The 27344-nt window shown below is 40.8% G+C and overlaps 2 protein-coding genes and 1 long non-coding RNA gene across 4 annotated transcripts in view; 1 reads left to right on the forward strand and 2 right to left on the reverse strand.

The window, feature by feature from the left end:
- Positions 1-1443: 1443 nt before the first annotated feature.
- On the reverse strand, positions 1444-2162 carry LOC142600581 (uncharacterized). The gene is made up of 2 exons (XR_012834142.1): positions 2031-2162; positions 1444-1675 (listed from the first exon to the last, which is right to left on the reverse strand). It is a non-coding gene; the product is annotated as an uncharacterized LOC142600581 (long non-coding RNA).
- Positions 2017-14186, forward strand: BET1 (Bet1 golgi vesicular membrane trafficking protein). 2 transcript variants are annotated; one of them, XM_075746164.1, is made up of 4 exons: positions 2017-2234; positions 4221-4336; positions 6264-6320; positions 12769-14186. In XM_075746164.1, the coding sequence occupies exons 1-4, from the start codon at positions 2216-2218 to the stop codon at positions 12979-12981; spliced, it is 405 nt and encodes a 134-aa protein (XP_075602279.1). In that variant the 5' UTR covers positions 2017-2215; the 3' UTR covers positions 12982-14186. The 2 variants fall into 2 exon arrangements, with proteins under 2 accessions (XP_075602279.1, XP_075602281.1); XM_075746166.1 differs by lacking the exon at positions 12769-14186 and adding an exon at positions 7184-8445 and having other exon boundaries at positions 2023-2234.
- The window catches only part of LOC104633363 (putative acyl-CoA dehydrogenase 6), a 91243-nt gene continuing 73844 nt past the window's right edge, over positions 9946-27344 (reverse strand). The window contains exons 6-9 of the mRNA XM_075746161.1: positions 24374-24547; positions 18151-18312; positions 17854-18004; positions 9946-10783 (exon numbers count right to left, since the gene is read on the reverse strand). Coding sequence (XP_075602276.1) covers positions 10693-10783; positions 17854-18004; positions 18151-18312; positions 24374-24547 — 578 coding nt within the window. The 3' untranslated portion in view covers positions 9946-10692. The remainder of the gene's footprint in view (positions 10784-17853; positions 18005-18150; positions 18313-24373; positions 24548-27344) is intronic.

The raw sequence follows: 27344 nt of genomic DNA on the forward strand, positions 1-27344 counted from the left end.
ATTGCTCCTAACAAAGCCCTAGTTCAAATCTGTAGCACTCATGAAGAAGGTTTTCTTAGAATTGTTCATTTTCTGTAAATTTTACAAGATCTAAAATTTGCTGGGTTAAGCATGTAATCGTTTCAGAGACCTCTTTGTCCTGGCAAGGTAAGAAATGGTTCCGTTTGTGAACTTCAGACAGTTTCAGCACGAACAGCATCTTTAATCTGGTGATAGTATTTTTCCTTTCTTTGAAACAACTGATGTATTTCCCTGAACTGATGTAAATCAAATCTCAAGTCATCAGTGATGGCAGCTTGCAAACTGCTGTAAGAATTGCTGAGCTACTGAGAAAATAATGGAGATTAGCCTCACGCTGTGCAGTATGGGTGACAGTTCTGCAGTTTGCTGCTTCTCCCTGGTCTTCTGTTCTGTTTTGTACAGGTAACTACTGCCTTAGTTGAAACTTTGGGTAAGCTGTTTAAATTATCAAATATTAAATAAACTATAAGGCCAATTTCTACATTATACTCATTTTACTCTTCATAATGCTGTTTGAGATGTGGGCACCCCAATGTGACTGAGAAGTAAATAAATGAACAACAGCTTCTCAGTATCTGTCCTACAGTTGGGCTGACACAAGACTAACATCTCAGTTCAACTTTGACAAGTGGAGAGAAAAGGAACGCTGCAGTTATTTGTGGTTTCATGCACTGCAAAAAGATAGGTGGGCTGTCTTACTGCAGTTACACAGGATGTCAGCGGGAGGGCTTACTGACAAGCTTTATTTTATTCTTCCTTCTACAATTTTACCTGCCTAGATGAAGAGTCATGGTACACTGCATGCTCACTGAAGCAGGAGCTTTGGTCTGAGTTTATATAGCTAGTCTAGGCCCAATACTGGGTGTCTTACGTCCTACCAGAACACAAATACCAAATAAATCAATGGTATGGTAACTTGTTGTAATTGGAAAAGCCAATCTTTACTCCAATGGATGCTGTACCTGAAATAGCAAACTCTGAATGGACTCCATGACATTGCTTTATGCTGGAATACTGACAAATCAGTCTGGTATCATCCTGGGAAAGAAATTAAATCCAATGGTATACAGAGTGAGTCACCTTTAATAAAATCAGGTAAAACCCATTTCTGATAAAGCATTGTAAGGGGTTAAAGAATGAAGGAGAAATTACCTTTGCAAATGAAATTTAAATCATTTGGAAAACTGAAAATTCAATAATAATGAAATCTGCAGGATTCCAGTTTGAGTTGCTGTATGCTGCAGTAGCATGCCTGTTACTTCTGAATAAATGGTGGGGAAAAAAGGTGGCAAAGCTCCACTCAGCACTGCATTTTAATTTTTTGAACGCCTGTTACAAGACAACCACTGAGAATCTCCCTTTTTCAAGCAATGAGAAGGTACTGATGGCCTCCTGAAACAGAGGCTGAGATTTTTTTTCTCCTTTCAGAATCAATTATTAAAAATTTAATGCAAGCTGAAATAGATAAGGTATTGAGTAAATTCACGAGTGGTTATATTTAATAGAATGCGCTGTCCTGAAGCTGCGGGGAGGTGACCGTGCAGGGAGGAAGCTGCTCTGCCAGGGCCCGCTACAGCTGGTGGCCTGGCTCTCCCACCATGCTATGTTGGCACTTTCTTCTGCCCCGAAAACCACTGCCTCACTGTCCAGCTCCCTGAAACGTACACTTTTAGTAAATCACATTTCCAGGGCCTATTGGCCGCACGGACAATGCGAGCCATCTGCCACACTCCCCTAAGAAACGGCATGCTGGTTCAATGCCTTGGAGTGCTGCGGGGAGACCCTGCAGACACCGTGCTGCAGCGCGGGGGAACTGTGCCCCCCCGGGGCTGGAGGAAGCCCGAGGCTCCGGGCGGGACCGCCTGTCAGGGACCCGACCCCAGCCCGCCCGCCGCGCACAGGCACCAGCGCCGAGCAGAACGTCTCCTCAGCGGCGCCGCACTACAGCACCCATCAGGCCCCGCGCGGGCAGCGCAGCCCCGCCCCGCCCTGCCTCAGGCCCACCGTACCCAGCGGGCCGCGCGGGGCTGAGCGCTGTCGTGGCGCTCGCCGGGTGAATGAGCCGGGCGGCCGAGCCGGAGCTGGGCCGCGGCCGCCCCGCCGAGCCCCGCTTTCCTCAGGCGCTGTGGGCGCGGGAGCTGCTTCCATCGTCCTCTTTCTCCTCCTCCCCCCCTTGGCAGCTCCGGGCACAGCGATGAGGCGCGCGGGGCTGGGTAAGCGCGGCGGTCCTCGGCGCCGGGGCCTGCAGCCCACCTGTGGGCCGGGCCGCGATACCCGCCCGGCCTGGCGGAGCTGCGGCGGTGGGCAGCGGCTGTGTGGCCTCTCTTCGTCCGGTGCTGGAGGGTCAGGCGGAGAGGGAGAGCGGGTGAAAAGCTCAGCGGGGCGGGCTGGGGCAGCCCGTGCTGTCGTGTGGGCCGCGCAGTGCCCGGGCCTGTGGGCTGGGGCTTCGCGGGGGGTCTCTGCGTGAGAGGGCCGTGCCGATGGGGGTAGGCTTGCAGCAGAGCTCGGGAGCTTTGGGTGGGAAAAGTATCGTGTCCGTTACCCGTGCTTCTGTCTCTCTAGCTCAGCTGGACTTACGGAGCAGCACTGGGATTTGTATTTAATTGTATTCGTGAATGGTTCTAACGCAGTGTTAGCTTGAGCCATGTTTCTACGGATGGACAGATTTGTCACTCTTCAGTCAAGTCCCTTCCAAATTCTCAGTGTTGGTTTTGGGTTTTTTGTTTGAGGTTGTTTTTTGTTGTGGGTGGGGTTTTTTTTGTGTTGTTTTGGTTTTTTAATTTTAGTACTTCTGTATGTTTTCCTGCTATGTTTGGGGGGAAAAAAACCCAAACAACCCAAATATTGTCAAATTATTACAAATACAATCTGGTGCAAATGCAATCTCTGGAGAGTTCCTGCTGAGTGTTTTGAGAAGTTTAGGCCTCAATGTTTCAACCAGCAGTCACACTGATGACTATAGAGAAACTTTGAACTCCCATGTCATAGTCTAGAACCATGTAGATGCTGTGACTTCACACTAAAACATAGGTGATGTTTATGCCTTAGAAGTTTATGACTGAGTTCTGGTACTTCTTTCTAGAAAATGAATCTTTAGGGGCTGATAAATGCTATATGGCTAAACCAGGTGTGTCTGTAACACTACCCTAGATTTATGTCTACACTTTTAATTTGTGTTGTGTAACAGTATTTTCACAAGATGAAGCAAGTCTTGGATATGCTTTCTACTGGATCAAGAGAGGTATTGGGATGTTTATCATAAAAAGGTGGGCATTTGATAATGCTTAGGCCTTCAATCCTTTTCTTTGTCAGAATAACAGCTTGCTCTGGGTATGAACTGAGAGGAGTTAGACTGAAGGCTATCCAGCTCAGTATGCTGTTTCTTAAAAAGTGAAGTGATGGATGTTTATGGAAGAGTGCAGGGGAAAGAGCATGCCTTCTTTTAGCATGAAATGGCCCACCGTTCTTTGGTTTCAAATCTTAGATTTGAGGTCTAAAACCGATTTTTGTCTAGACAGGACATGGCTTTAATTCTCCTGTGCCCATGCTATTGTTCAACTGCTGTCTGTAGATCTTTATTAGAGGTTGGAGGAAGTGAATGTGTGAGGCTGAGGAGCTTTCATTCCCTTCTGCCCCACGTACTCTGCCGAGTCAGTTGTCTGGATAACAGTCCTGAAGCTCCATCATCCAAAAAGCAAAGGTGGGAGTGGGAATAGGACTGCAGAACAGTGACAGAAACGGCAGTGTTCTGCTCTGAGGCCTGGCTTCTGGTCTGAGGTTCAGAGGATCAGAGTATGCTTTCTCCTTTAAATGTGTGATCAAGTAGTGTTTGTCTTTGTTAGACAATGATCTCAAGTTTATTATTTTCGGTTAAGTTTGTTGCTCTGTGTAGTGGCCTCAAAGCTTCCTTCACATCTCTGTGTAATGCCTAGGTCAATTTCCATAGAAGTCACCTGAAAACCCTCTCTGGGGAAAAGTTTTATAGTATTAAATTACAGCCATTCCTCAGTTTTCCTTCTTTGATTTGCATATTGAAAGGTAACTTCCACATTTGCAAAATGTTGAACCTCTGTCTTGGGAACACGCAGTACCTCTTCCTCATTGCCACGGGTGACACTAAGGAAACACACTTTTAAACAGAAAGAGCTCTTGCTCCAATGGTGTTTTCTGTCTGTAACTACTGGCTATTGTGTTTATAGGCGATGGAGCACCTGCTGGTAACTATGGCTATACCAGTAGTGGATACAGTGTTTATGAAGAAGAAAATGAAAGGTTAACAGAAAGTCTGCGTACAAAAGTCAGTGCCATTAAATCGGTAAGTATTTAATTCTAGTCGTATCATCACATTTATTGAATGAAATTATATGGACCAGTGAAGCAGTGGATTTAGTTTAAAACATAATACAGGAAAGAATTGCTGTCAGCCAAAATGCACAATCATTCATTTGTATAACTGATTCTTCCTTTAATTAGATTTTTAAGCTAGAGGTGTCCTTTCTTGCTAATCTAGAGGACAGCTATGGTGTTACTTGCAGCTTACTGTCCTACAGAATGAATTACTATCCCTGCAGAAACTAGAAACTTTGAGTTTAGGTCAGTAAACTGTCTCTGTTTCATTTAAGAAAATTTACCACTTTCTGGTGTTATCATTATGACTCATCAGCTTCTGCTGTATCTGCAATGTTAAAACAGCTGTTAGAAATAGCATGCTAATATCCTCTGAAAGAGAAGTTTGTTGTTTTAATGATTCTGATTCCTTCTGGAGATTGAGGACTTCTTTCAAGCAAGTCTAACTGAAAGACAGGTCTGTGATTAAAATTCTATGGGGTTTTTTTTCTGAACAACTTACGATTATTTTTTTTTAAAATACATTCTTAGCAATAGGTGCTGTTTCTATATACATAGTACAAGCCAACGAATTTTTAGGCCTAAACTCATTCAAATTCCTATTGTGAATACTGTTGCTTAAAAGTAATTTGTTTAGTCTCAAATAGAAACTAAAACCTTAGGTTTAGAATAATAGCTTAGTATAAGTTAAGGAGGTAAAAAGAAAAGCTTTGACCTTTGTTACAGAGTTTCATTTCTTGTCTGTTATATTTCAAAATTAATGCATGTCGACAGTGCAGTGCCCCATGGAGTAGCATGTGTGCTCTTTCTGCAGTTGCATCTTTTAGTGCAATGTAATGATCTTGGAATATGGAATAGTCTTCAGATAATCTTCCCAGAAGCGTCATGTAAAATTAGTTTTACTTTCAACTATAGACTGCAGCGAAATCTAGCAGTAAGAAATCATGGCATTGAGGTTATGTTACAAAAAAACCATACAGGTTTTGTCTAATGCAAAACATGAGGGTCTGGAGCACGTTTCCCTCCCTTCTAGGAGTTCAGCTGGTTGTTCCAGGCCAGCGTGCTGAGAAGCCTCTGTGGGGGTTCATCCCTGTTGCACTTGAGAGCTGCTTTTAAGCCAATGCTCTCCTGACTGGCCCACATCTTTCCTGTGTTGCTGCTGTGTTGCTGCTGTGTTGCAGCTCTGTCTGTGCCTGGTCTCATACCTCCCTGATTCTGATCCTAACCTGCAGACTCGACTTTCTGGCTTGACCTTGGACCTGTCTCATAGCTGTGGACGTGCTGGGTGATCACCAGGCTGTTGCCAGCCCTGGTTACTACCTTTGGACTGACTTTCACTTGCATACTCAGCTTGGTTTGTGGTCCTGCTGCACACTTGCTGTTTCATGACGCAAAGCAGAGAAGGAATAGACAAGTTCACAGAACAAATTCCCATTTATACCGTAGCAGCAACTTGTCAAAAGAGATGCGTTAGGAGGTTACAGGTGTCAACTCCAGCAACACTGAGTCAATAAGTGCTCATGGTCCTCTGTGCTGTGTGCCAGTAGTTTTTACAGTTGTTCCAAGAAATGGATAATAGCTACTTGAACTTGACTAGATCTTGAATTTTTGAAAGGCCACGCAGTAACTCTAATAAGGAATTCTTTGTTCAAGCAGAAAAGAGGAGGAGGAGCATTGAGTATCTTCTGTGACTCTCTAGACTCATCTAGTCAAATGACAAATACTTACTTTCCTAAGGGTTATTGACAAAATACTGTGCATGTTATTTTTTGAAAATAGCAGGTACTGCTGTCACATTTTACCTGGGAAAATGCTAGTCACATCACGTATTTTAAACTAGTTTCTCTAATCAATGTATAACTGATTACTCATATTTAATACTTTTTTTTTAATAGCTTTCCATTGAAATTGGAACAGAAGTTAAAAACCAAAATAAAATGTTATCAGAAATGGTAAGTGTTTAGTTACCAACTTTCTTTAAATATTGGGCAGGATTAAGAAGTTAGTAATGTAAAGCATTCCTCCTTTTGGTATGAACATTTGTATTAAAATGCTGACAGCTTATTGTTGACTGTAAAACGTAACTAATTCAGCAGCAGTATTTCTGTTCAAAAAGATAGATGTGCAAATGCATTACTTCCAAGTTACAACCAAGGTCTTTACACTTCAGATATGACCATTTATTTTTAATTAGCAAATGTATAGTATTATTAAAAAAGCAGTTCTATATTTAATTGTATTTAAGAATAGAAGAGGGAAGTAAAAAATAAGGAAGTCAGAAATGCCTTTTTTGCTTGCAGCCATCTGGATGAATGGACAAAATTTTTTCCTGGTTAATTTTCAGAAATCTGAAATAATTTTAGTCCTTATAGTGGCCTTCCAGTACCTAAAGGGGCCTACAAGAAAGCTGAAGAGGGACTGTTTACAAGGGCATGTAGTGATAGGACAAGGGGTAATGGGTTTAAACTGAAAGAGGGTAGATTTAGACTAGATGTTAGGAAGAAATTCTTCACTGTGAGGGTGGTGAGGCACTGGAACAGGTTGCCCAGAGAGGTTGTGGATGCCCCATCCCTGGAAGTGTTCAAGGCCAGGTTGGATGGGGCTTTGGGCAATGTGGGCTAGTGGAGGGTGTCCCTGCCCGCAGCAGGGGGGTTGGAACTAGATGATCTTTGAGGTCCCTTCCAACCCAAACCACTCTATGATTCTATGAAAATTTGAAAAACCAGGAAAAACTACACTTCAGAAGCTTTAGGAGTAGTCTTTTTTCTTCTCAGAGTAACATGGTTTTTGTTGTTTGGCTTGGTTTTAAATGTAGGATAATGATTTTGACTCTACGGGTGGACTTCTGGGTGCAACTATGGGCAGACTGAGAATGCTCTCCCGAGGAAGCCAGACAAAGCTGTTATGCTACATGATGCTCTTTGCATTGTTTGTTTTTTTTGTAATATACTGGATTATTAAACTGAGGTGATGCATGTTCCCTTTGGTTTAAATTGTGTAATTTCAACTATAAAGCAGTCTTAATTAATGAAGACATTGATCTAAAGTGGCATATTCTGTTGATAAAACACAGTGAAATTGTTGTAAATTGCATTAACTATTAATGCAATGTTATATGTAGTTTTCTTAATGTATCAAAATCTTTCCCATCATCCCCTGTTTTGGGGGGGATTATTTGTAAATATGCGGAAACTGCTAGCATAGTAGGTTGCTTTTTTAGGGAAAACAGTTTTTAGAATTGATTTTAAAAATACAGAAAACAACAGTTGTTCAGATAGGAAGTAGTTGCAGAATTACAAGGCTTTCTCTTTCATTCTGCTTTTAATTCTGGGCCATGCTCTAAATTAGAGCTCCAGTTTCAGGCATATAGTAATTTCTAGGGTGCAAAAGCACAAAGAATTACTTCGATCTTTCTAAATTGGTTTTCTCTGTGGATTTTGAAAAGGCTGGCCTGAAGCTAACAAATGTAATAGTGGTACCCCCAAAAATTATTGTTGTGGAGAGGTCTGATACTGTATGTGTTAAAGTAGCTTAAACTGTGTGTTTTGGGAGAAGTTACTCAAAACTGGATTTTTTTAATTTAAATGTGACAAATCATGCTTGCACATCTACTCTTAAGCAAATGCCTTTGGTCATTGGGATCAACCAATACAGACATAGCACAAATGTTTTCTTTATATTTAAAGTATCTAAAACTTAATGATTCCATTGAATCACTAGAACTTCTACCATTAGTATATTTACTTTTCAATCTGTGATGATCCCTAAATTGACAGTGTGTGATGTCTGAAATATGAGGTCAGATATTTTTAATTTTATATTAAAGTATATTATGATGCACCTGTTGGAGGTGCTGTCATATTAAGGTTTTTTATTTTGAAGACTTAGCTTTGGATCACCAGATAGTTTCTAACAGTTGAAGCTATTACATTGCTGAGTTTCACATTCAAAAAATTGTTTTCTAAGATATTGAAATTGTATCTACAATTTCTGAAAACCTTTTCTAGAAATAATGTATAACATTGCCATTAATAACTAATTACAAACTGACAAATAAAGTGTCCTGTAGTATTCTAACTAGTGTTTATATAATTTTTTTTTCTACTGTAGAATACCAATGTATTTTTTGGAAATGGTGCTGCATTTAAGGGGCTACACTTGTGTGAGGAGCACTATTAAAATAAGAAATGGAGGTGCATGCTACATTTCTTTCATATTAGATTTCACATATAATGGAAATATGACATGTCAATCACTTATCTAATACAAAACATACAGTGTGTAAAAGTAATTAAAGCTCAAATATTTCTAGCTGATTTAATATTTGACTGTTAAAAGGTCTATAGTACTTCAACATTCTGTTATTTGTAGAAGTACTAATACCAGGATAATGCATTTTCTTCATATGAGAATTGCTAGGTTTGCTAAACAAGTACAGCATTGCCAAAGCTAGTCATTACGATATAGTTTGCCATCCAAAATTGATGCACTTGTATAATTTTAATGAGACAGTGGAGTACAAGATACCTAACAAGTGAGATGATAGTTACTGAAATAAATGTTTGACAACTACAGTTAATAGTTCTTCATCTTCTAGAAATATATAAGGACAATTGTCAGGTTTTTTGTTGTTGTCTAGATAGGGTGGGAAATGGGGAGGAAGATTAAGCACAAGGAATATATGAAGCCTCCAAACAACTTTCTACATCTACATGTTTAATAGAAAACACAAGGGCATTTTTAATTAAGTACTAAAAACATGGTTCATTAGGCTCTTTTAAAGAGAAGGTTCTGAATTGAAAGGTAACTGAAAGTTACATAGTCAAAACTGACTATTTCTGTATGTTTTTATGTTATTTTATGAGATACAGCACCTTTCCTTTTCTTCAATTCCAGTAAAAGGTCAATTTTCAGTTTAAAATCTGAACTGGAATCCTGCAAGGCGATTTTATGTAAAGGTAAAACTGCTTTGAGAATATTTCACTCGGGGAAGGGGAATGGCAAGTGGTGGGCACCATGCATTGCAGCCTTAGAATTTTCCTCAGCAGCTGCACTTGCTTTACTGGTCATATTCAGGTAGAAAAGTTTTGCTCTGACTGACAGGACTTGAAATTCACAAATAGTTAGCAAGATTTCAGGATGCTACAGTATGACCTTATAGAATAAAATACACTATACAGTGGATACAATAGAAAAATACTAGTAGTATTAATTGTGCTTTTACAAAGTTGCAGTTAATAGCAGCTACATAAGAATACTGCTGTTATGATTATTCTTGGTTTTGAAATATTTTGTCTATAATTTTTACACAGTATTTTTATATTGCATTTCTCAGTTTACTGTAACTAAGACACTATCTAGCAACCATACAGATTATTTCCAGGTGGAAGGAAATACCATCTTTTGGCTATCAAACTGTTAACCTTACAGCATCATGGAGATTCCCTAGAAAACCCTTAATCAACACATCCATTTGATTACAAGGACAATTCCAGTGAAGGTTTTTTTGCAATAATACAGGTTGTCTCTTCTGGCTTAAATGGCTGTTGTAGGAAGAGTTTAAGTAATTGCACACAATTTTCATATTAACATGTTTATTTTTAGTCTTTTTCTTCAATAATTTCACACAAAACATGACACCTTACTGCTGAAGTTCAGGCCTCCAAAAGCTTCAGGTCCAATTAAACAGTTGTTTGTAGAATTCTACAAAAAGTCAACCCCCAGTCCCCTCATCAGACATCCATGACAGAATGCAGTACAAGTCAATGTGGACTTGGCAAAGATGACAGCTCATTGTGATGATTACTTGCTAAAAGTTAAAGTTAGGGAAGGTATTTGTAATTGAGAGCAAAATCACTGTTCCAGTATTTGAACGTGGCAGGGAATAATTTCTGCCTTAATTATTGATCTTGAAAGCAAAGCTACACTGAAATGAGATTAAGTTACTAGTGAAATCCTAGCTGTATCCACATGGAAGTTCTGTTTCTTAAGTGGTGGCTTAGATGCTCTCAATGTAGATATATGTTGATTAAAGAAAACATTTTTTCTGGGTCCTTACTGTGGATCACTAGACTCTTCAAAGCAGTAACCAACTGAAAACAACCTTGCAAGAGGCCACATGCTTTCAGACTGCTTCGTATCAACAGAAATTTGACATTGGAGAACACATAGAATGATAATGGTCAAAGACCTTGACAAGCATTTTGATAGGAAAATGAATGTTTTTGACTTATTTTACCCTTAAAACACATACTGGCTGTTACCTTTGTCGTGCAGTACAAGCCATGCTCTTGGTTTCTTAGTATTCAAGGAAGTGGAGATGTATCACTTGCTTGGAAGTGTTTCCATGTATTTGCATATGATGGAAAGCATGGTTTCATCTGTACCACCTCCTATTGACATTAATCTCAAGTCTCTGTAGAAATACAAAGAGTAGATTTAAACATTTGCATGCTATACCGATGGAACAAGTACAGAACTATGTGCCTATTTATTCTTCTATGCATTTATTATGGAGCCGCTTTTATTATATGGAAACCCCTTGTTTACAGAAGAACATAGATGGTGTGGACAAATGTGTTGTCAGTACCATAAAAACCCTTTTGTGTACAGGTATGTTGCTAATTCAAAAATCAAAAGGCTTGCTTACAGTATAATTTGACACATCCAATTTTCAGATTCTTTCAAAAATAACCTTAACTTGGCACAACACTGTATTTTCATCTTGAAATAAGTGAAAACCTCTCCTAGCATACAACTGCCCCTGCTTAAGCCTAGCCAGACCTCCTGCAGCTGAACTCCATACAGACTGCTGTTGAGGTGTTATCATTTTGGACTAACATATAAAGCATCACAGGCTCTTCACAAGGTTTTCTGCCTGACTGCACGCTCAAATGACTTACGTGTTACATCATACTAATGCAATTGTCTGCAGAACACCTCATCCTGGTGAGATGGTCTGCAATACTTCCCACAATGTCCCCGCTGTTCCTTTGCCAAAGCTGTAGGTGCCTAAATTGAATTTTAGGAGGGGAGAGAGCTTTAAGAGGGCCAGCGGCAAAGTGTTGCAGCACTTTGCTTAAGCTGTGTGGTAAAAAAGAGTATTAGTCAATCAGTACGTGAGGTATTGGAGAATTGTATGGAGAAGGTACAAATTTCATTCAAATTTTTTAACCAACAAGCATCCTGGTCTCCCTAATGACTATGTGAGATCTGGCATAATCTGTGTTACTATTATATAGTATCATAGTATATTATTATATTATTAGTATTATATAGTATTAGTATAGTATTATATAGTATATAAAGCTTCTCTGCTTTAAAAATGAATGGCTGCTCCAAGCTTATTTACTTTTGATATTTCTAATCACACTCATTTAAAAACTGCCATTAATATCACTGAGTCATCCCTAACAGTATTGCCTAAGTTCCCTGTGCTAGCCAGATTGCAAACTACTGCAACCTTAAGCAATTTTCTTCACAAATTTCTTTCCTCCTTTGGAGAGAAAAAAAAATCAAAACCAAACCCACCCCAAAACACTGAAACAGTTCTGCTAAACAACTTTTACTTAATTGACTAACCTGAAGACTCCCCACCTTCCTATGGGCCTTGAAGGCAGCAGAGCTAGAATGATGGTAGGTTGCTTGTTCTTCATGCTGCAATGCTGTCTGTTTTTTTCAAGCTGCGGAAAGCCCCTGCCAATGCTTAGCATTTTGCATCTTCACAGCACTGTACCAACAGTAAGTAATTAATCCTCAGACCTCCTCTGTGATGCAGATAAAAAAAATCCTCCATTTGCAGCAGGAATCCTGAACACTTGTGGCTTATTTATATGAAGTTATAAATAGGCAGTGGTAAGCTCTGCCTTTGGTAGTGTGTGACAGACATGTAGTTAGATGTGATAACCTGACATGTTTAAAAAAACACCTTAACTTAAAATACCTTTCATATATGTTTTTGTGTGGGGACACATATATATATATGTGTGTGTCTTTAGAAAATTGCTGGTGATTATATTTTTGTCTCTATGGGTGAGATAAGGAATACTTCCTACGGAATCTAAAGGCAGGCAACTAATGCAGATTTCTCGCCCGGGGAGACAGGACAGAAGGTTTCACCTAGTTTAAGAGGATCAAGATGACAAAGGACTCTAATGATTTTAATCTGGCAGCCCTCTTCTGGGAGAGACTTGCTTTCAGCGTAAGAAAAAACCACAGGACTAACTAACTATCCTGCCAGGAACTCTGTGAGGAAGCTGGGGAAGATGACATGGTAGAGTAAGCTTGTGTATCAGCTATTTATTGTATGTTTCTGATTTGATAGTTTATATCAATAACACATTATTAATACAGCATATACATATTTTAGTATATATAAATATTATAATTTTATTGCTTTAGGTAGACTATCCCTTTTCATCTGGCACAGCAACACTTTGCTTTCTGATTTCTTCATCACCTTTTTGCTGCCCCCATGACAGAGCAGCACATCCTGCACTACCTGGAGCCCTGCTGAGGCGAGTGCTGACCTGTGATGATGGCTTCACCCTGACCAAGGACAGGGAGGAACCAGCCTGCAATGTGCCATACAGTTACGTAAAGGTGTCATTTTGAGGGACCAAACCTCTAGCTGCTTGCTGAATGCTTTTCCTTAGTGGGAGTTTGCCTGAGGAAAGAGATAAATCCTGACCATTGTGTTCTGCCCCCTAAAAGACTCCCTGCAAAGAGTTTCTTCTCATTCAGGAAATCCCATGCACCTTAAACATCCACTGTAGATGATAAGACTTATTCTACTCAACCAAATCAAGAGATGTAAATGCTAAAAAGCAATCCATTTTTTGACAGATTAAAAAAAAAAAATCTAAATTCTTCAATGCTGAGTTAAAAAACTGCACTTATGAGAGAGGTTGAGGAGCCCTTCCCACCCACTAAACTCAATCCAGGTTACCAATAATTTCTAGCTAGGCAGCAAAAGGAACAAAAAGGACCCTCTACGTCATCGAATCAAGTTTCCCGACTCCATAGGTACCATGTTATATAACCTCCTTCAGAAAGGTATCAAGCATTGCTTTAAGGAAAAAAAACAAGCTCCCTTTAAGCTTGGACTATCCTAATTTGAAGGCCATCACCTAACAAAGTTGTTGTAATGATTAGCAACCCTCTAATTTACAGTCTGAATATGTTCCTGAGTAGTATAATCCAATATAGTCCTTCAGTTTAACATTCCTCTTTTGGATGGTGTTGACTCCTCTGCATCCAGAGCACCATTCAGCCCTTGTTTTACACAAGCCAAGCCATGTTATCCTGAAAATCTGGGCTGGTCCTTGCTACATTTTCCTCTTGAAAGCCACATGGCATTTGGATCTAAAAAGCCCTTTCTGTTCACAAGCACCCTGAGAGGAGCCTGCTGCACTATCATCTTCAGTGCAGATGCCTTCACATAACTTTAAAGTCCTGAGAAAATAAACTAAGTCATTTTCTTTCCCTTTTCCGGCAGTGATCAGTGCCGGTCAGACTTGGAGAAGAAAGCGAGTTTTGGTGACTCCAGCTGTTTTCCCTAGCAGCCTGGTTTCATGGCAGCGGTCCCTCAGAGATGCTGCTCCCTGCTTCCCTGGTTAGGAGGCCATTGGTAAATCCTTCCCAAGGTCTACGTGGCTCAGGGTATCACTGCTTCCCAGAAGGCCATTTACACATTGTTTCCTTTCAGCACAAATTGCACTTGCTTACAAAACATTTACCCTTTTTTGCTCACTATTATTATTTTAAAGTTGTATTACTGGCAAGATTTTTCTCCACAAAATATATTGATGTGCCTTCAAGTTTAATATTTTGTGACTTCTTCCACCTTCAGACTCACCTAGATTGCTTTTGGGCTGTCCAAACTAAGCAGCATCTAAAGGAGACTTTGATCCTGAGGGAAAAGTTCGAACTGATACCACCCAGGGTGGCAGATCTCCAGCCAGGCTGGCACAGCCCAGCCAGCAGCCAGTTCACATGGCCCTGTCCCTTTCCCCTAAGGGGCATTTTGAAGGGCCAGCTGAGCAGGATGAACATCACCTTGGCCTGCCCTGGAGCACAGCTCCGCTTTAAAGTCATCACCGTACAGTTACCTGCTTTGATTTGCCGTATTGGAGCTAGATGTCATGTGCTTCACCTCCTACGTTCCCTCTCAGGGTATTCATAAAAGTCAACCAAAGAGGTAGACAGGCATCTGTCTCAAAACCTCTGCAGAAAAAGGTTGAAACTACGGATTTGTTCACACAGATGACTGAGGAATTGTTATTAAGTAAGTCTTGTCCCAACAGCGAGCTACTGACTTCAAAGCAAATTGTTTTTTGTCAGAAATTGATAGGTTTCGTTTTGTCTGGTACAACCATAAATTGTGATAATGACAAAGACTGATTAAAAAACCCACAGTTCTCTACTCATTCTAGTTTAGACATGCTTTGTAAAGAATAAAAGAATACAAAAAATGAAGAATTAAACTGAATAAAATATTTCAACTGGCTTTTTAAATGTGCAAGGAATGCAAAAAATAATTTAGAAGGAAATGCATTACTTCTTATTAAAAAAAAAATCCACTTAAAACTATGTAGAAGTTTGATTTTTAACTATCTCGAATAACAAATAAAACTTCATATTGCAATACCTAGGTGACAGTTGAGAGAAAAAAAAAGAAATCTGCAGCTATGTGCATTTGCAATGCTATTTACACTTTATTTCACATGAGCAGTCAATCAATATTTTTCACTACTACTTTCTCAAGTCTTTCACAATGCAGCCAGTAAAGAAATGACAGCATTCTCCCCATCACATCCCACAAGAGTAAACCTTGTAAGAACTGGCAGCAGTTAGACACAGTGTTTAGTACTTAGAAACAATCTTAATTTAAAAAAAGAAACTTTTTTAAGAAGGCCAGACAAGTTCTTTCTATAACAATTGAAGTGTACATAATTACTATTTAAATATATAGCTCACTACTGAAATTTTTTAAAGCTCATGAAGTCTGAAAAATTGCAATATACTTGCTACAAAAAGTTTTCCTCGCTCTGATCTCTCACAACCTGGGGTTTTCATATAGATTGTGGGTTTGTTCAGTAATTGATTTTTTCCTAAGTCATGATGTCTTTGAGGCATTTCATACAGGGGAGAGAGAAATAAACAAACACAACTCCAGTCTGGTGCTCTCCTTCTCCAGAATCCTGCTAGTAGGGTAAAGTCTGGAAAATCCACTCTTACTGGTTTTTATATTGGCTTGTATTTTTTTATTAAACTCTTTGATATTTGGGCTCAAAACCTTTTTCAAACCCATTCTCCTTCTCGGTATCTCTACAACTGAAAATGAGACATTTACATATATAAAATCAACCCCGTATAGGCACCTACATGGTGAAACAGTTATCTTTAAGCCTTCTATAGAATATTACACTTTCGAAAAGTCATTTGTTCTACAGTGTTTAAAAGATGAATGATTAAAATGACAGACGTGAATAAAGTCTTTTGGCAGACAGTTTTGTGCCAGGTCTGTTTATTATCAACATTAATAACTAAAATTCAAAGACTTCATGCACTAACCATGCATTATGCTGTGTGCTCTTTGAGGAATAACAGCCCGACATGTGTCAAAGACTAACATTCCCTTGGAAACTTGGGAAGGATTATCCTACAAAAATCTTCCTACATTATGACTAGATGTCATGCTGTGCAGTTATGCTGCTTGCAATTTGACAAATATCACAGTGACGTGAATGGTTACTCAGACTGCTGTACAAAAAAAGAACCGCTTTAGGAAAGTTGCTGCTTTGCTTATCGTTACAGATTAACTGGATTCTGACTTGAACCTGTAATTGTTTATTTAGGTAATACTCCACTTCTGCCTTCCTGGAGCTTATGGTTACTCAGTGATGGAATTTTACTGATTCACAGAAAATTTTAGAGTATAGATATCACACCACCTTTAGCCTCATTTATAACAGTGCTTGTTTTAGAAACGGCAAGATATGTTTCTTTAGCCAACTGACACAGTTTATACCAATAGGAAATACTCTGGATTTCTTCTTAGGAAAAATGTGACTGCACTGCTGTACTTAGAAACCACTCTGGAATTCACACAGAAAAGCCCTGCCCACAGTTAGCAATAATATACTGGGCTAGGAAATCTAAAGACAAATCAAAGTTATATAAAAGCATATAATCTGTACACATTACTACATTGACAGTAAGTGCTTCCAGACAAGGATTTATTGTATTGAGAGTGCCTACTGCAGTAGCTTTTAACATCTGTATCACCAGGCACCCTTAGCTGCTAATAAAGAGGCTGTGAAAAAAAATAACTAAGAAAAACCATCATATTGACAGCTGGCTTAAAACCACCACCAAACAGCAGTCTGTACCTTCACCAGAAAATTTCAGGAATACACAAGTCAAAAAAGGTTGAGGATCTCTCTGACTTACTACAATGGCATTCTTGTTCATAAAATGCTATTAAAAATAGAAAAAGTAACTCAACCTACTGAAAAGCAACAAGCTTCTTACAGATTCTTTTTAAATGTTCTGCTCTCACTTTACACAGATACATTTACCAAAACTTTCAACTAACTGAACCACTAACTAACTTTGCTAACCTTGGTTAGGTATTGTATATATAAGGGCTGAACGGTAATCTGTTACTGCAAGAAAATGCAAGTTCCACTTTTTGATCCTTCTACAGAATATAAGACACCGGGGCCAGAATTTTCCTAACAGCTGTCAAGAAAAGAGTTTGCTCAGAGAGAATTTTGCTCTAAATAGATATACGGTAAAATTTGAAGGGACTTTTATTAATTTGCAAAAAGGCCTCTGTACCGTTTTAATGATCTAACAACTTGCTGGAAGCAGCTACATCTCTCATATGACTCACGCGGTATCTGGTGTGACTGATCAGGTGGAGACTGCTGTCAGAAAAGACTACTGCAGGACCCTAATGGTGAACTCCAGTTTCACACATATATTTGGGGAAAAAGATAAAGCTCTTTTTCATTGGTTTTGGAAGAAAACTTCTGGTTTTAGCTCTGTTCTTGTTATCAAGACTACAAGCAAAGACAAAAAAAAAAAAAAATCACTTGTTGGTAGGCTTCCCCTTTTTTTTTCTTGTCCTAGTGTTTGGCAGGTACCAGAGGACCATCAGGGAAAAGATGGAGTTTACTACTTTCACCTGTTATTCAAGCTAACCTGAGGGTAGTTTAAACTACACAGTTGTAATGCAAAGCCAACATTTGGCAAAGGAATAGTCAGCCTATGTCCTTACACGCACATGTCACCCCAAATTCAATGGCCCTGTGGATGCCCTTTCTTCCACAACGTACATCGGTGACATGCCATTCAGTGGAACAATACCATTCATGCTGGCTAGCAGGCGGTGCCCTTTTCAAGCGGGTGATCTTTTAGCAAGACATTTAAGATGCTAAATTTCAGTAAAGCCATTTCCTGTTTTCACCACTCACTCACCTGTAAAACCTGCTCACCAGAACCTCGCTGGTGAATCCCATTCCTCCCCAAAACTGGAGACAGCTATCACTCACTTCACGGGCCAGTCGACCTGCCTTTAGCTTAGCCATGGAAGCAAATTTTGTCACATCATTGCCTTCCACATAGAGAGCTAAAAATGAAAGAAATAAAGAAGCGCGGTTATACACACTGATCACAGCCTGCCTCTGTGGCAATCACCTCCCCATGTCGCTTTAGCCTGACAACGTTCTCTGCATGAAGAGAAGCACATCTGGGAAGGCAGATGTGGGAGCTCACCCACGGTGCGGTACAGCAGCGAGCGAAGGAGCTCCACTTCGGTTGCCAGCTCGGCCAGGCGGAAGTGCACGGCTTGGTGGTGCAGGACAGACTGGTCAAACACTTTCCGCTGGCGAGTGTAGTCAATAGTTTCTTGTATTATAGTTTCCAGCGGTGTCAGGACTTGAAGAAGCAAAGCACAAAACAAGACATCATTTTAACCACATCGGTTACTTTTCTTCTTGATGAGAAAGATGTTTTTTTTCACATTGTACAAATAATACATTAGGTGTCTTCTAAAATGACTTACTCCATACGCCTAGTTTGGGGTGCAGTTTCAATTCTGAAAAAAGTCTGCTATTTCCTTGTACCTTGAAGACCTCTTTACCCCTATTTCACCTGAGCCCCAAACTGCCAAAATTCGGAGGGAAGTGAAGGGGGGGTGGGGAGGAGGGAAGGAAGGAAAGTCATGAAAAGCAGTACATAATGATGAGTATGTAAACTTTATCCGTCAGGCCTCATTTGTGGCCCTAGAAAAAGGTCATGGCAACTCCTGCTTTCCATGTCCCGAAGGTCTGAAGGCAGACTGTGTGCTCACTGAGGAATGCTGTAGAAATGCAAATTCAAGGAAGCTTTCAGGGAGAAGGCAGAAACCTATTCAGAGATCAAGGAATACAAACAGACTACTTACTACATCTGCATTCTGAGATCAGATCCCAGTACTGAAAGGAAGGGAAAAACGTTAAGATTCACGGCCACTTTTAGTAAATGCTCAACAGTGCTTCTAATGGAAACGGAGTAAAAATAGGATAGTGCTGGAAGACAGGTGACAGAGATGGCAGACACTGCTTTAAAGCAAGCAAACTAGTTCACTGCTAATTTTTGACCAAACTTAGAGATATCCTCTTTTAAACAAAAAGAAAATGGAAAAGTTTCTATTCCAAGGCAAAGCAGCCTTGAAGTGAAGGGCTAGGCTATCAGTCTCTTGCAGCATAGGCAAGATAACAGCAGGAGCTGAATTTGTGGAGAGTTTTGTTTGGCAAACGTAGACCCATGTCACTACGGCAAGCAGCAGGGAGAGGGAGAGACTTCACAAATCCACCAGTATGAGAAGGCTCACGCTTTCTCTTCAAAATACGCATATCCACATCCATTCACATTTAGAATCTAAATCACAAAACTCTGAATCTGAAATGCAAAATACAACCAAGCCCTGGACTACTACAAAATCCCTTTTCCCACCTGCCAGTTACTCACATGACAGCTCCTTACAGGAGGCTGGTGTGCTTCCACATTCCTTTTTGCATCACTTTAAAGATCACCTCTATTTAAACTTCATCCCTATACTGTTCTGCATCCCACCAACTGCTCCCTGCCACGATCATTCACCAGCTCCTGCACAGAACGCTATTTTCCACATGCTGTCCCAACGTTCAGTAAGGTGACCAGCTTTTCTCATTCCTTAAATATTTTCCTCTCCTTTCTCAAACAACTAGCCTAAATGCTTATTTTTCAGAAGCGCTTATACAATAATGTCCTCATTTCTTCTGTGTTAATTTACCATGCTGCCACCCTAATGCTCGTTTTCTGGACAGAAAAATAAATCGTTGTTTTCAGGGACATCTCTTGTACAGAGGAACATCCCTGTTCTTCCAAAGAGGACCATGCAACACAATACTGTAGCATGTGTAACACTAACAGCTTTTTCACTTGTATGTGTGTGGTCCCCAGCTTGAGAGATGCTAAAGAGCGAGCAAGAAGTGTCTAGGCACTTCTTGTCCCTTGCCCCCCAAACTGATACCTGGGAACATTACCACCAAGTCTGAGCTGCTGGGAGGGAAACTGAACAGTCCATGCCAGTGCCAGGGGAGCAGAAGGGAGGTGGGAAGGATAAGAACAAGGGATTAGTCTTGCGTTGGTCTGTCAGAGCAAGGTGCTCCAGCATGGCCCATGTGGTTCCCAGCATCCAGCACCAGGGAAAGAAGAGATGGGAAACGGCAAAGAGGAGGCAGGAGCAGGACCGGCTGAGAAGGAACAGAACAGCACTTATTTAGCTCCTGCTTGCAAAAGGGCTGAAGATCATGAAGGGGTTTTGGCCCATCTCTGCTCAGGCTGTCACCACGCATCAGGCCTGGGAGTGGGGGACTTGAGAAAACTGCTCTCACAGTGTCCACCTCTGATTTACTGCCTCCTTCCTGCCCCAGCTGATCCATCCTCCTGTTTCCTCAGCTGCCATCACTGCCCTTCTGCTTATTCCTGGGACTGCTGTTTCCACACCGAAATAAACAGAGGAAACCTTCTAAGGACAGTCCTGGGCTGCATCAAAAGAAGGCTGGCCACCAGGTCAAGGGAGGTGATTCTCCCCCTTTACTCAACACTGGTGTTGAGTACTCCACCTGGAGTACTGCGCCCAGCTCTGGAGCCCACAGTACAAAAAAGACGTGGACCTGTTGGAATGAGTCCAGAGGAGGGCCATAACAATGATCAGAGGGCTGGAGCACCTCTCCTATGAAGAAAGGCTGAAAGAGTTGGGGTTGTCCAGCCTGAAGAAGAGAAGGCTCCAGGGGGGCCTTGTCACAGCCTTTCAATATATAAAGGGGGCTTATAAGAAAGACAGAGAGAGACTTTTTACTGGAGCCTGTAGTGACAGGACAAGGGGCATTGGTCTTAAACTGGAAGAGGGTAGATTTAGATTGAACATAAGGAAGAACGTTTTGGGGTTGGAACTAGACAATCGTTAAGGTCCCTTCCAACTCAAACCCTTCTATGATTCTAAGAAATTCTTTATGATGAGGGTGCTGAGACACTGGAACAGGTTGCCCAGAGAAGTTGTGGATGCCCCATCCCTGGAAGCGTTCAAGGCCAGGTTGGATGGGGTTTTGAGCAACCTGGTCTAGTGAAAGATGTCCCTGCCCATTGCACGGAGACTGGATGCAATGATTTTTAAAGGTCCCTTCCAGCCCAAACCATTCTGTGATGCTATGACTACAGGTATTTAGAACTATGAGCATAGCTCTAACACAGCAAAGCTTAGCCGTGTAGCAAACAGCAACGAAGCGCAGCACATCGTGTATACCAAGACTGCCAATAGCCTTATATAAGATAACAGCACACAATACTTTGCCAGTCATATAAGAGAAATGCCATTTTTAACAGTAAAACTAGCTTCTCTCTGAACTTTCTTCTTTCTCCCCCCCCCACCCCGTATTTCTGTTTCCTCTGTTGTCATACAATGTTCTCCACATCCCCAGACAAACTTGGCCCCATGGATTTCAACTGACAGCACATGCAGGAAATGGCACTCTAGGGCAGCCTAAGGAACGCATGGTCTACCACACAGCTGAGAATTGTGAAAGCATTTGAAGTTGCCAGATGCAGAATAATCTTTTCCTCGTACCTCCGTCCAACTGATATTTTTCCACTTGAAACTTCTGCTCACTGTAAACATACTTTGCCTTTCTACGTCTCCTCTTGAAACAAAAGGAAATTAATGTATTTTTATTAGGCTATGGTGGATCACTCTCTAGTGAGATGTACAATGAGCTCCAAGCTTAGCAATCTGTCTCTTAAGGACGTGCACTGCCGATGCAAAAGGATCTGTCATCCTGCTTACTGGCCATGACTCAATGGTGCTCATAAAACTGAGACTATAGGAGCAGATAGAAGTCATTAGAAAAGTGCCATTCTGCTCTCTCACACACACTGAACTCCCTCTTTGCCTCCAAGTTAAGCAATTCACAAAAAACCTGTTTGGTTTCTTGCCATAGCAACATTCTTTTCCTGTGATCAGTGCAACAGGTCCACAAATAGATGGTGTTTACCGAGTGTCACAACATGGGAGAGATACGTGGCAGCTCTTCTCTTTCAGTGAAGCAAGAAACGCAGCGACTTTTACCAATGCCTTCGATAATATGTCACTTGGAAAAAAAGACCACACCTGTGACCAAATATTGCAATTCCAGGAAATTGATTTTCCATTTATATTTTAAATCCATTTGACTGAAAATTCATTTTAAAAGGAAAAAAAAAGGTGAAGAAGGAAGGAAACTCCCCACACGTCCTGAAATCTGGCCACAAAGAAGGTAATTAATAAACAAAGAGAAGGCTGGAGCACATGATACTTGATACTAAAAATACATAAAACCAAAACCCAAAACAACCTCCCCCAAAACACAACAAAACAAATCAATGCCCAAAAAGGAAAGAAAGAAAAGAATGGCAGTCAACTGCCTCTTCCAAGTTTTAGGAAGCTGAAAGTGATGGATGCCAGGACTGGTCCCTAAAAGCAAACTGATGATTTTCAATCTCACATGAATAGTCATGAACTGGGAAGGAACAGAAACGTCCCTCTGAGGGCCAGAAGTGAGGACTAGTATTACATGTGCAGACCTAATCTCAGAACTACTGAAGGCATGTACACAGTTTTCCACACCTGAGCCTTCAGCAGAACACTTGTGGTTGAACATACATAAAACAATTTGCAGGACTGGAAGTTAACAGCTAGATGTCGTGGTGTAACAAACCACATCCATCAAGCACCTGGCTCCCCTCTGAACATCGGCTACTCTTTTTTCTTGTTCACCTCAACTCTAGGTTTGCGACTCGGCCTAAACCACAGGTCTTGTCCCTGCTCCCAGTGCTTTCATGCATTTTGTATCAGATAACGGATAAAAGCAAAACCAGAGGGCCCAGCAAAGTATAACACACTGGCCACCACGCTGCAGGAGGCAGCTCCCTCTCCCTTGGGGAGCTCCAAGGCTCTTCCTCCCTGACGGCCCCTGCCTGGCCACGGCGGGGGGGGACGACGAAGATGCCCTTCCCAGACTGCTCATCCAGGGCGAGGGTTGGCCTGCTCCTGCTGTGTTGTTCTGGGGAAAAGAATTGAAACCTGGTGTCCTGCTTCCTGGCAGAGCACGGTGACTGCCTGGCAGTTGTGCAAGGCTGGACAGTACCAAGCTGCCAGTGGTTTTAACAAGAGTGATCTAACCTGCCAGGCTTTGTGTTTTGATGCTGTGAGCACACGTCACTTGCCTGTGGCATGACTAATGCCGTGGGTTACTCTGCTGCCTGGGGAGTATCGCTGCAACCCAGAGTTTCTGATTGTTTTGTTTAACTTAGACTTCAAACTGCACAAAATGCATAAAAATGCACAATGTACGATCTTGCAGCCTGTGTGTGCTTTGATTAAAGCAGGACCAGCAGGAGACCACGTCTCCTCCTTGCCTGAGTCTGCGGTGGCATCCCTTGCAAGTCTAACCTCCTGTTCTTTGCTAAAACTACTCTCACATTTACTATTGATCTCAGGCTGAACTAAGAATTTTGGCCCAAATGAAAGATTTTTTTTTAAAGCATTTGTACTCTAAGATATTTGGTCTGGGATCAACCCACAAAAGGGAGTGATTTTTTTATTTGGTCACTGAATCAGAAAATCACTTCTTGGAGTTCCCGATTCCCCAACCACACTCAGACAGTATCAGACAGGGTATGCACAGGAACACGAATACGGTGAGATTATTTATACAACCCTGAAATTTAAAGGGGACCAATCTTCTTACAGTGCACCACATTACATTTAAGTTGAAGAAGCAAACACTATCAGGTGAGGGGGGAGGTTGGGAGGCTGAAAATGGACAAACCAGACTTGGATCTGGTTACCTGGAATATCCATAATCTGTATAACTCAACTATGTGGATTTGAGTGTGGCCTGAGTTCAGAGCAACAGGAACTCTGTGACAGCTTAACTTCAGGGAAAGGAACTAGGTGCTGTACCACTTATGTCCAAGGTGTACAGAGGTAAACCAGATAGCAAAACAAAGCTCTTACATCCTGTAAGAGGCACTTCTTTACACAGCCACTAAGTTAATTTTCTACAATCCAGGATAAACATCATAGTTTACTGTACTACAGGAAAAGTCACCGTCCTTCTATTTCATGCCAGTAGTTTGATAGCCTTTGTACTATATTTGTAGCAGACATAACACGATGTCGTATTTTCTTATCATCAGAAAAGCACCAAGAAAAAGAAACAAGGCAAAACCAGCCTCTATGATGTCTCACAAAAGATTTTCTATTTCAAGTTTTCCTACAGAAAGGGAACGTTGTCTGTATCCAGGCTATGACAGATTTCAAAAACAGATCATAAGAGGTCATTGCAATTTACAATACAAGGAAAGTGCTGTTACTCATGCGAAGGGTGACCCCTGTGTCCCCTGCCCGGCCCCAGAAGCACAAACGATGACTTACCAGTGGCTACTCCCCACAGCCGTTCTTCTTGGAATTGCAACATCTGATATGTAAAACCCTTTCCTTCCTCACCGATGAGGTTTTTGCTGGGGACCCTTACGTCTTCAAAAAAGATCTGAGCTGTGTCTGATGACCTCATGCCCAGTTTGTCTATCTTTTTAGCAACACAAACGCCTGAAGAAAAAGGGGTATTAGAAAGGCCACAAAAAAATACAAGCGCTATGTACAAGTACAGCGTTTTAACAACGCGAAGTTTGCAGATGTGAAGGTATGTGCCAAGACCACAGTGAAACCTACCTTTAGGAAAAACATAACAGTATTCTGGAATTTAAGAGTAAAATGGCCCACATCCTATTTTTAAGAGTTTTTCCATTTTATTTAACTAGCAAATCAGAAACTGCAATTGTAAAGGCCCACTTCTCATTATGTCCCCAAATAATCACTGTTTACTAGTAGTAATAATCTTAGTTCATGCACATCTTGAAACAATGCAGTATTTATTTGCTTATGTTTGATTTTTAGTGCACTATAATAAATCGCTGAGAATTCAATTTAGCAGTATTTGCTGAGTGCCTGTGCCGCTGTGAAACAGTAGAGAAGTAATTAACAATGTCATTTAACAATGACAAAAACAGAGCTAGGTTTTTCCCTCCTGGAAATCTTCTTCCTTCCTTCTCTTCCACATTTATCCTCCCCTTTCTAGCCTATGCTGATTTTTTTCTGGTACCTGTAGAAGAGAGACTTTATAATCACAGCACACCACTTTTTCCTAATAATAAAAAGTTAGACTCAAACTCCTAACTGCTACAAACATTCAACAATTCCATATCAACTCCAAATTGTGTTAAAACTATGTATTTTGTGATGGCCTACAAAACACTGTTTAGTTCATCTAAGTAGTCATAGGAGGGTTCATAATGATCACAATTCATTCCTCTGAGTCTTCCTGTGGACATGCTTGTGAACAGGGTTTGCTTCCCCCCCAGACCTCCCTATATACAGCACTGACTCTGACCCCACACGCAATGGAGTGTCGGAGATGAGCCTTTGAGTTTGGCCACGTAAGACTTCAGCTACCTGGTCACACAAGGTAGGACTCCTGCCTGTTGTTTGGTTTTTCCTAGCTACAAGTTCTTTCTTGCTATTGTTCAGATGCACGCATGGCTTACCACTGTGCCATGAGAGTTTAACAGACATCCACTGATTTTTTTTGTGGTGATTCTCATCTTCAGTTTTTACCTCCTTGTTACTCTGGGGCTAATGCGAATATTCGGGATGGAAGTCGAGAATGTTTCAGAGGTAAACTGAGGCCATCAACCAGGTATGAGGATTTGTACATCTGACAAATCAATATACATAAAGAGTCCTCCAAATCAGCATATATGTCTTTGCAGAAAATCAAACATTTTACTACCCACATACATGGTATTCTAACCAGTTTTGTGAGGAGGAGGTATTCTGGTAATATTTTCCTCTTTATTCTATTTTTTTTCTATCTTCTACTACTATCTAATGTGGCTTAGAGTTGGTCACTGCACAGAATGTTGTGGTTCCTCTCTATTCTTGTTCGTACCTTGCTATCCTTCATGGCTTTCAGTGAATGTCTCTTTCTGAACTAATATAGACATCTCAACTTCTACTGACAGGAGGCCTTCAGCCATGTGAAAATTACTTTGGTTTTGCAGGCAGAAGAAGTTGGCAGTCATTCCCTTCAAATTCACTCTCTCTGGCTGCACTGAATAAGGTTATGGAAAGTTGCATCTCTCCACAGAGATGAAATATTGACAACATTTCCAAAAGCCATGACTGCTCTCAGAATAAGGTCCACATAGACTTCCACACCTTCCACCCAAGATTCTTCTCCACCAGCCAATCTATCAACAGATTATGTGTTAGGAATACTTGCTTTGATGTGTGTTCAACACAGGAAGAAAATCAGGACAGCTGTATAAAAATTTTTGACTCTTGGATTGAAAATTATCCAGCAATTTGCAGTCATGCCAAAAAAGCATTTCTGGTTTATTTCTGTATTAAAATCAAAGCTAAACAAACACACACTGAACCATTTATAGGCCCAAATGATTTCTGGAACATCTTTTCTTGTTGGAATATTACTGCTTTGTCTCTCTGAGAGTCTCAGAGATCATGTCTTCGGTCTACTTCCAGCTGGTTTTATGCAATCACTGCTCCTCACCCATACAAGGATGCACTTAGTGCTCTTGTTAGTGGGTGGTTTACTAAGGACTCTACTGGAAAAAGTACAACTGCTGCCAGTTCTTTATATTCCCAAATCAATCCTGTTGTGTACTTGCCCAGATCCACATACAACAACAACTATTGAAGAAAGCTCTTACAGGTTTGGTTAGAGGAGCTAAATGTGTTAATGATTTCTATTCGTACTTCTTCCAGATCGGGTTGTGTGTTCAAGTTTCCTGAATCCAGCAGCATCCCCTCTTTGTTTTGCCTTACCAGTTTCACTTGCTTTTAGATTAATTTGTATTTCTCATTCAGAAGGAGGCCAAACTGCATCAGCCTCATGTAGTGCCCCCTGTGTTGCAAGCACATCCTTTATATTTTCTCTTTTTTTAAGACAATGATACATAATCATCTCTTTGGCTACAATATGGGCATCAAAATCTTCCCTTACTTCGTTTAGTTTTCTTCATTCTCTTCATAAGGAGTGCTACATACTAAAAATTACCAGCAGCAGTAGAATCATCTGCCCAGATAACTCCTGGAGTTAGTCTGTATTAAATAAATTACAAGCCATCTAATAACACACAAATCTTAATCTAGCAAGGCCAAGTACCTGAGTTACTAAAATCACTCTGACAGAGCCATTTGTGCTACTTGCACCAGTATAACTGAGATGGACTGCTATATCTCTTCCTGGGCAGTCCTTCCCAGGCGTCTTTTGATTTTTCAATTTTCTCCCATTCCTCCGGTCTTCTGACAATCTCTTTTATTTCCT

Source organism: Balearica regulorum, chromosome 2 (assembly GCF_011004875.1).
Source record: "Balearica regulorum gibbericeps isolate bBalReg1 chromosome 2, bBalReg1.pri, whole genome shotgun sequence".
Classification (NCBI taxonomy): Eukaryota; Metazoa; Chordata; class Aves; order Gruiformes; family Gruidae; genus Balearica; species Balearica regulorum.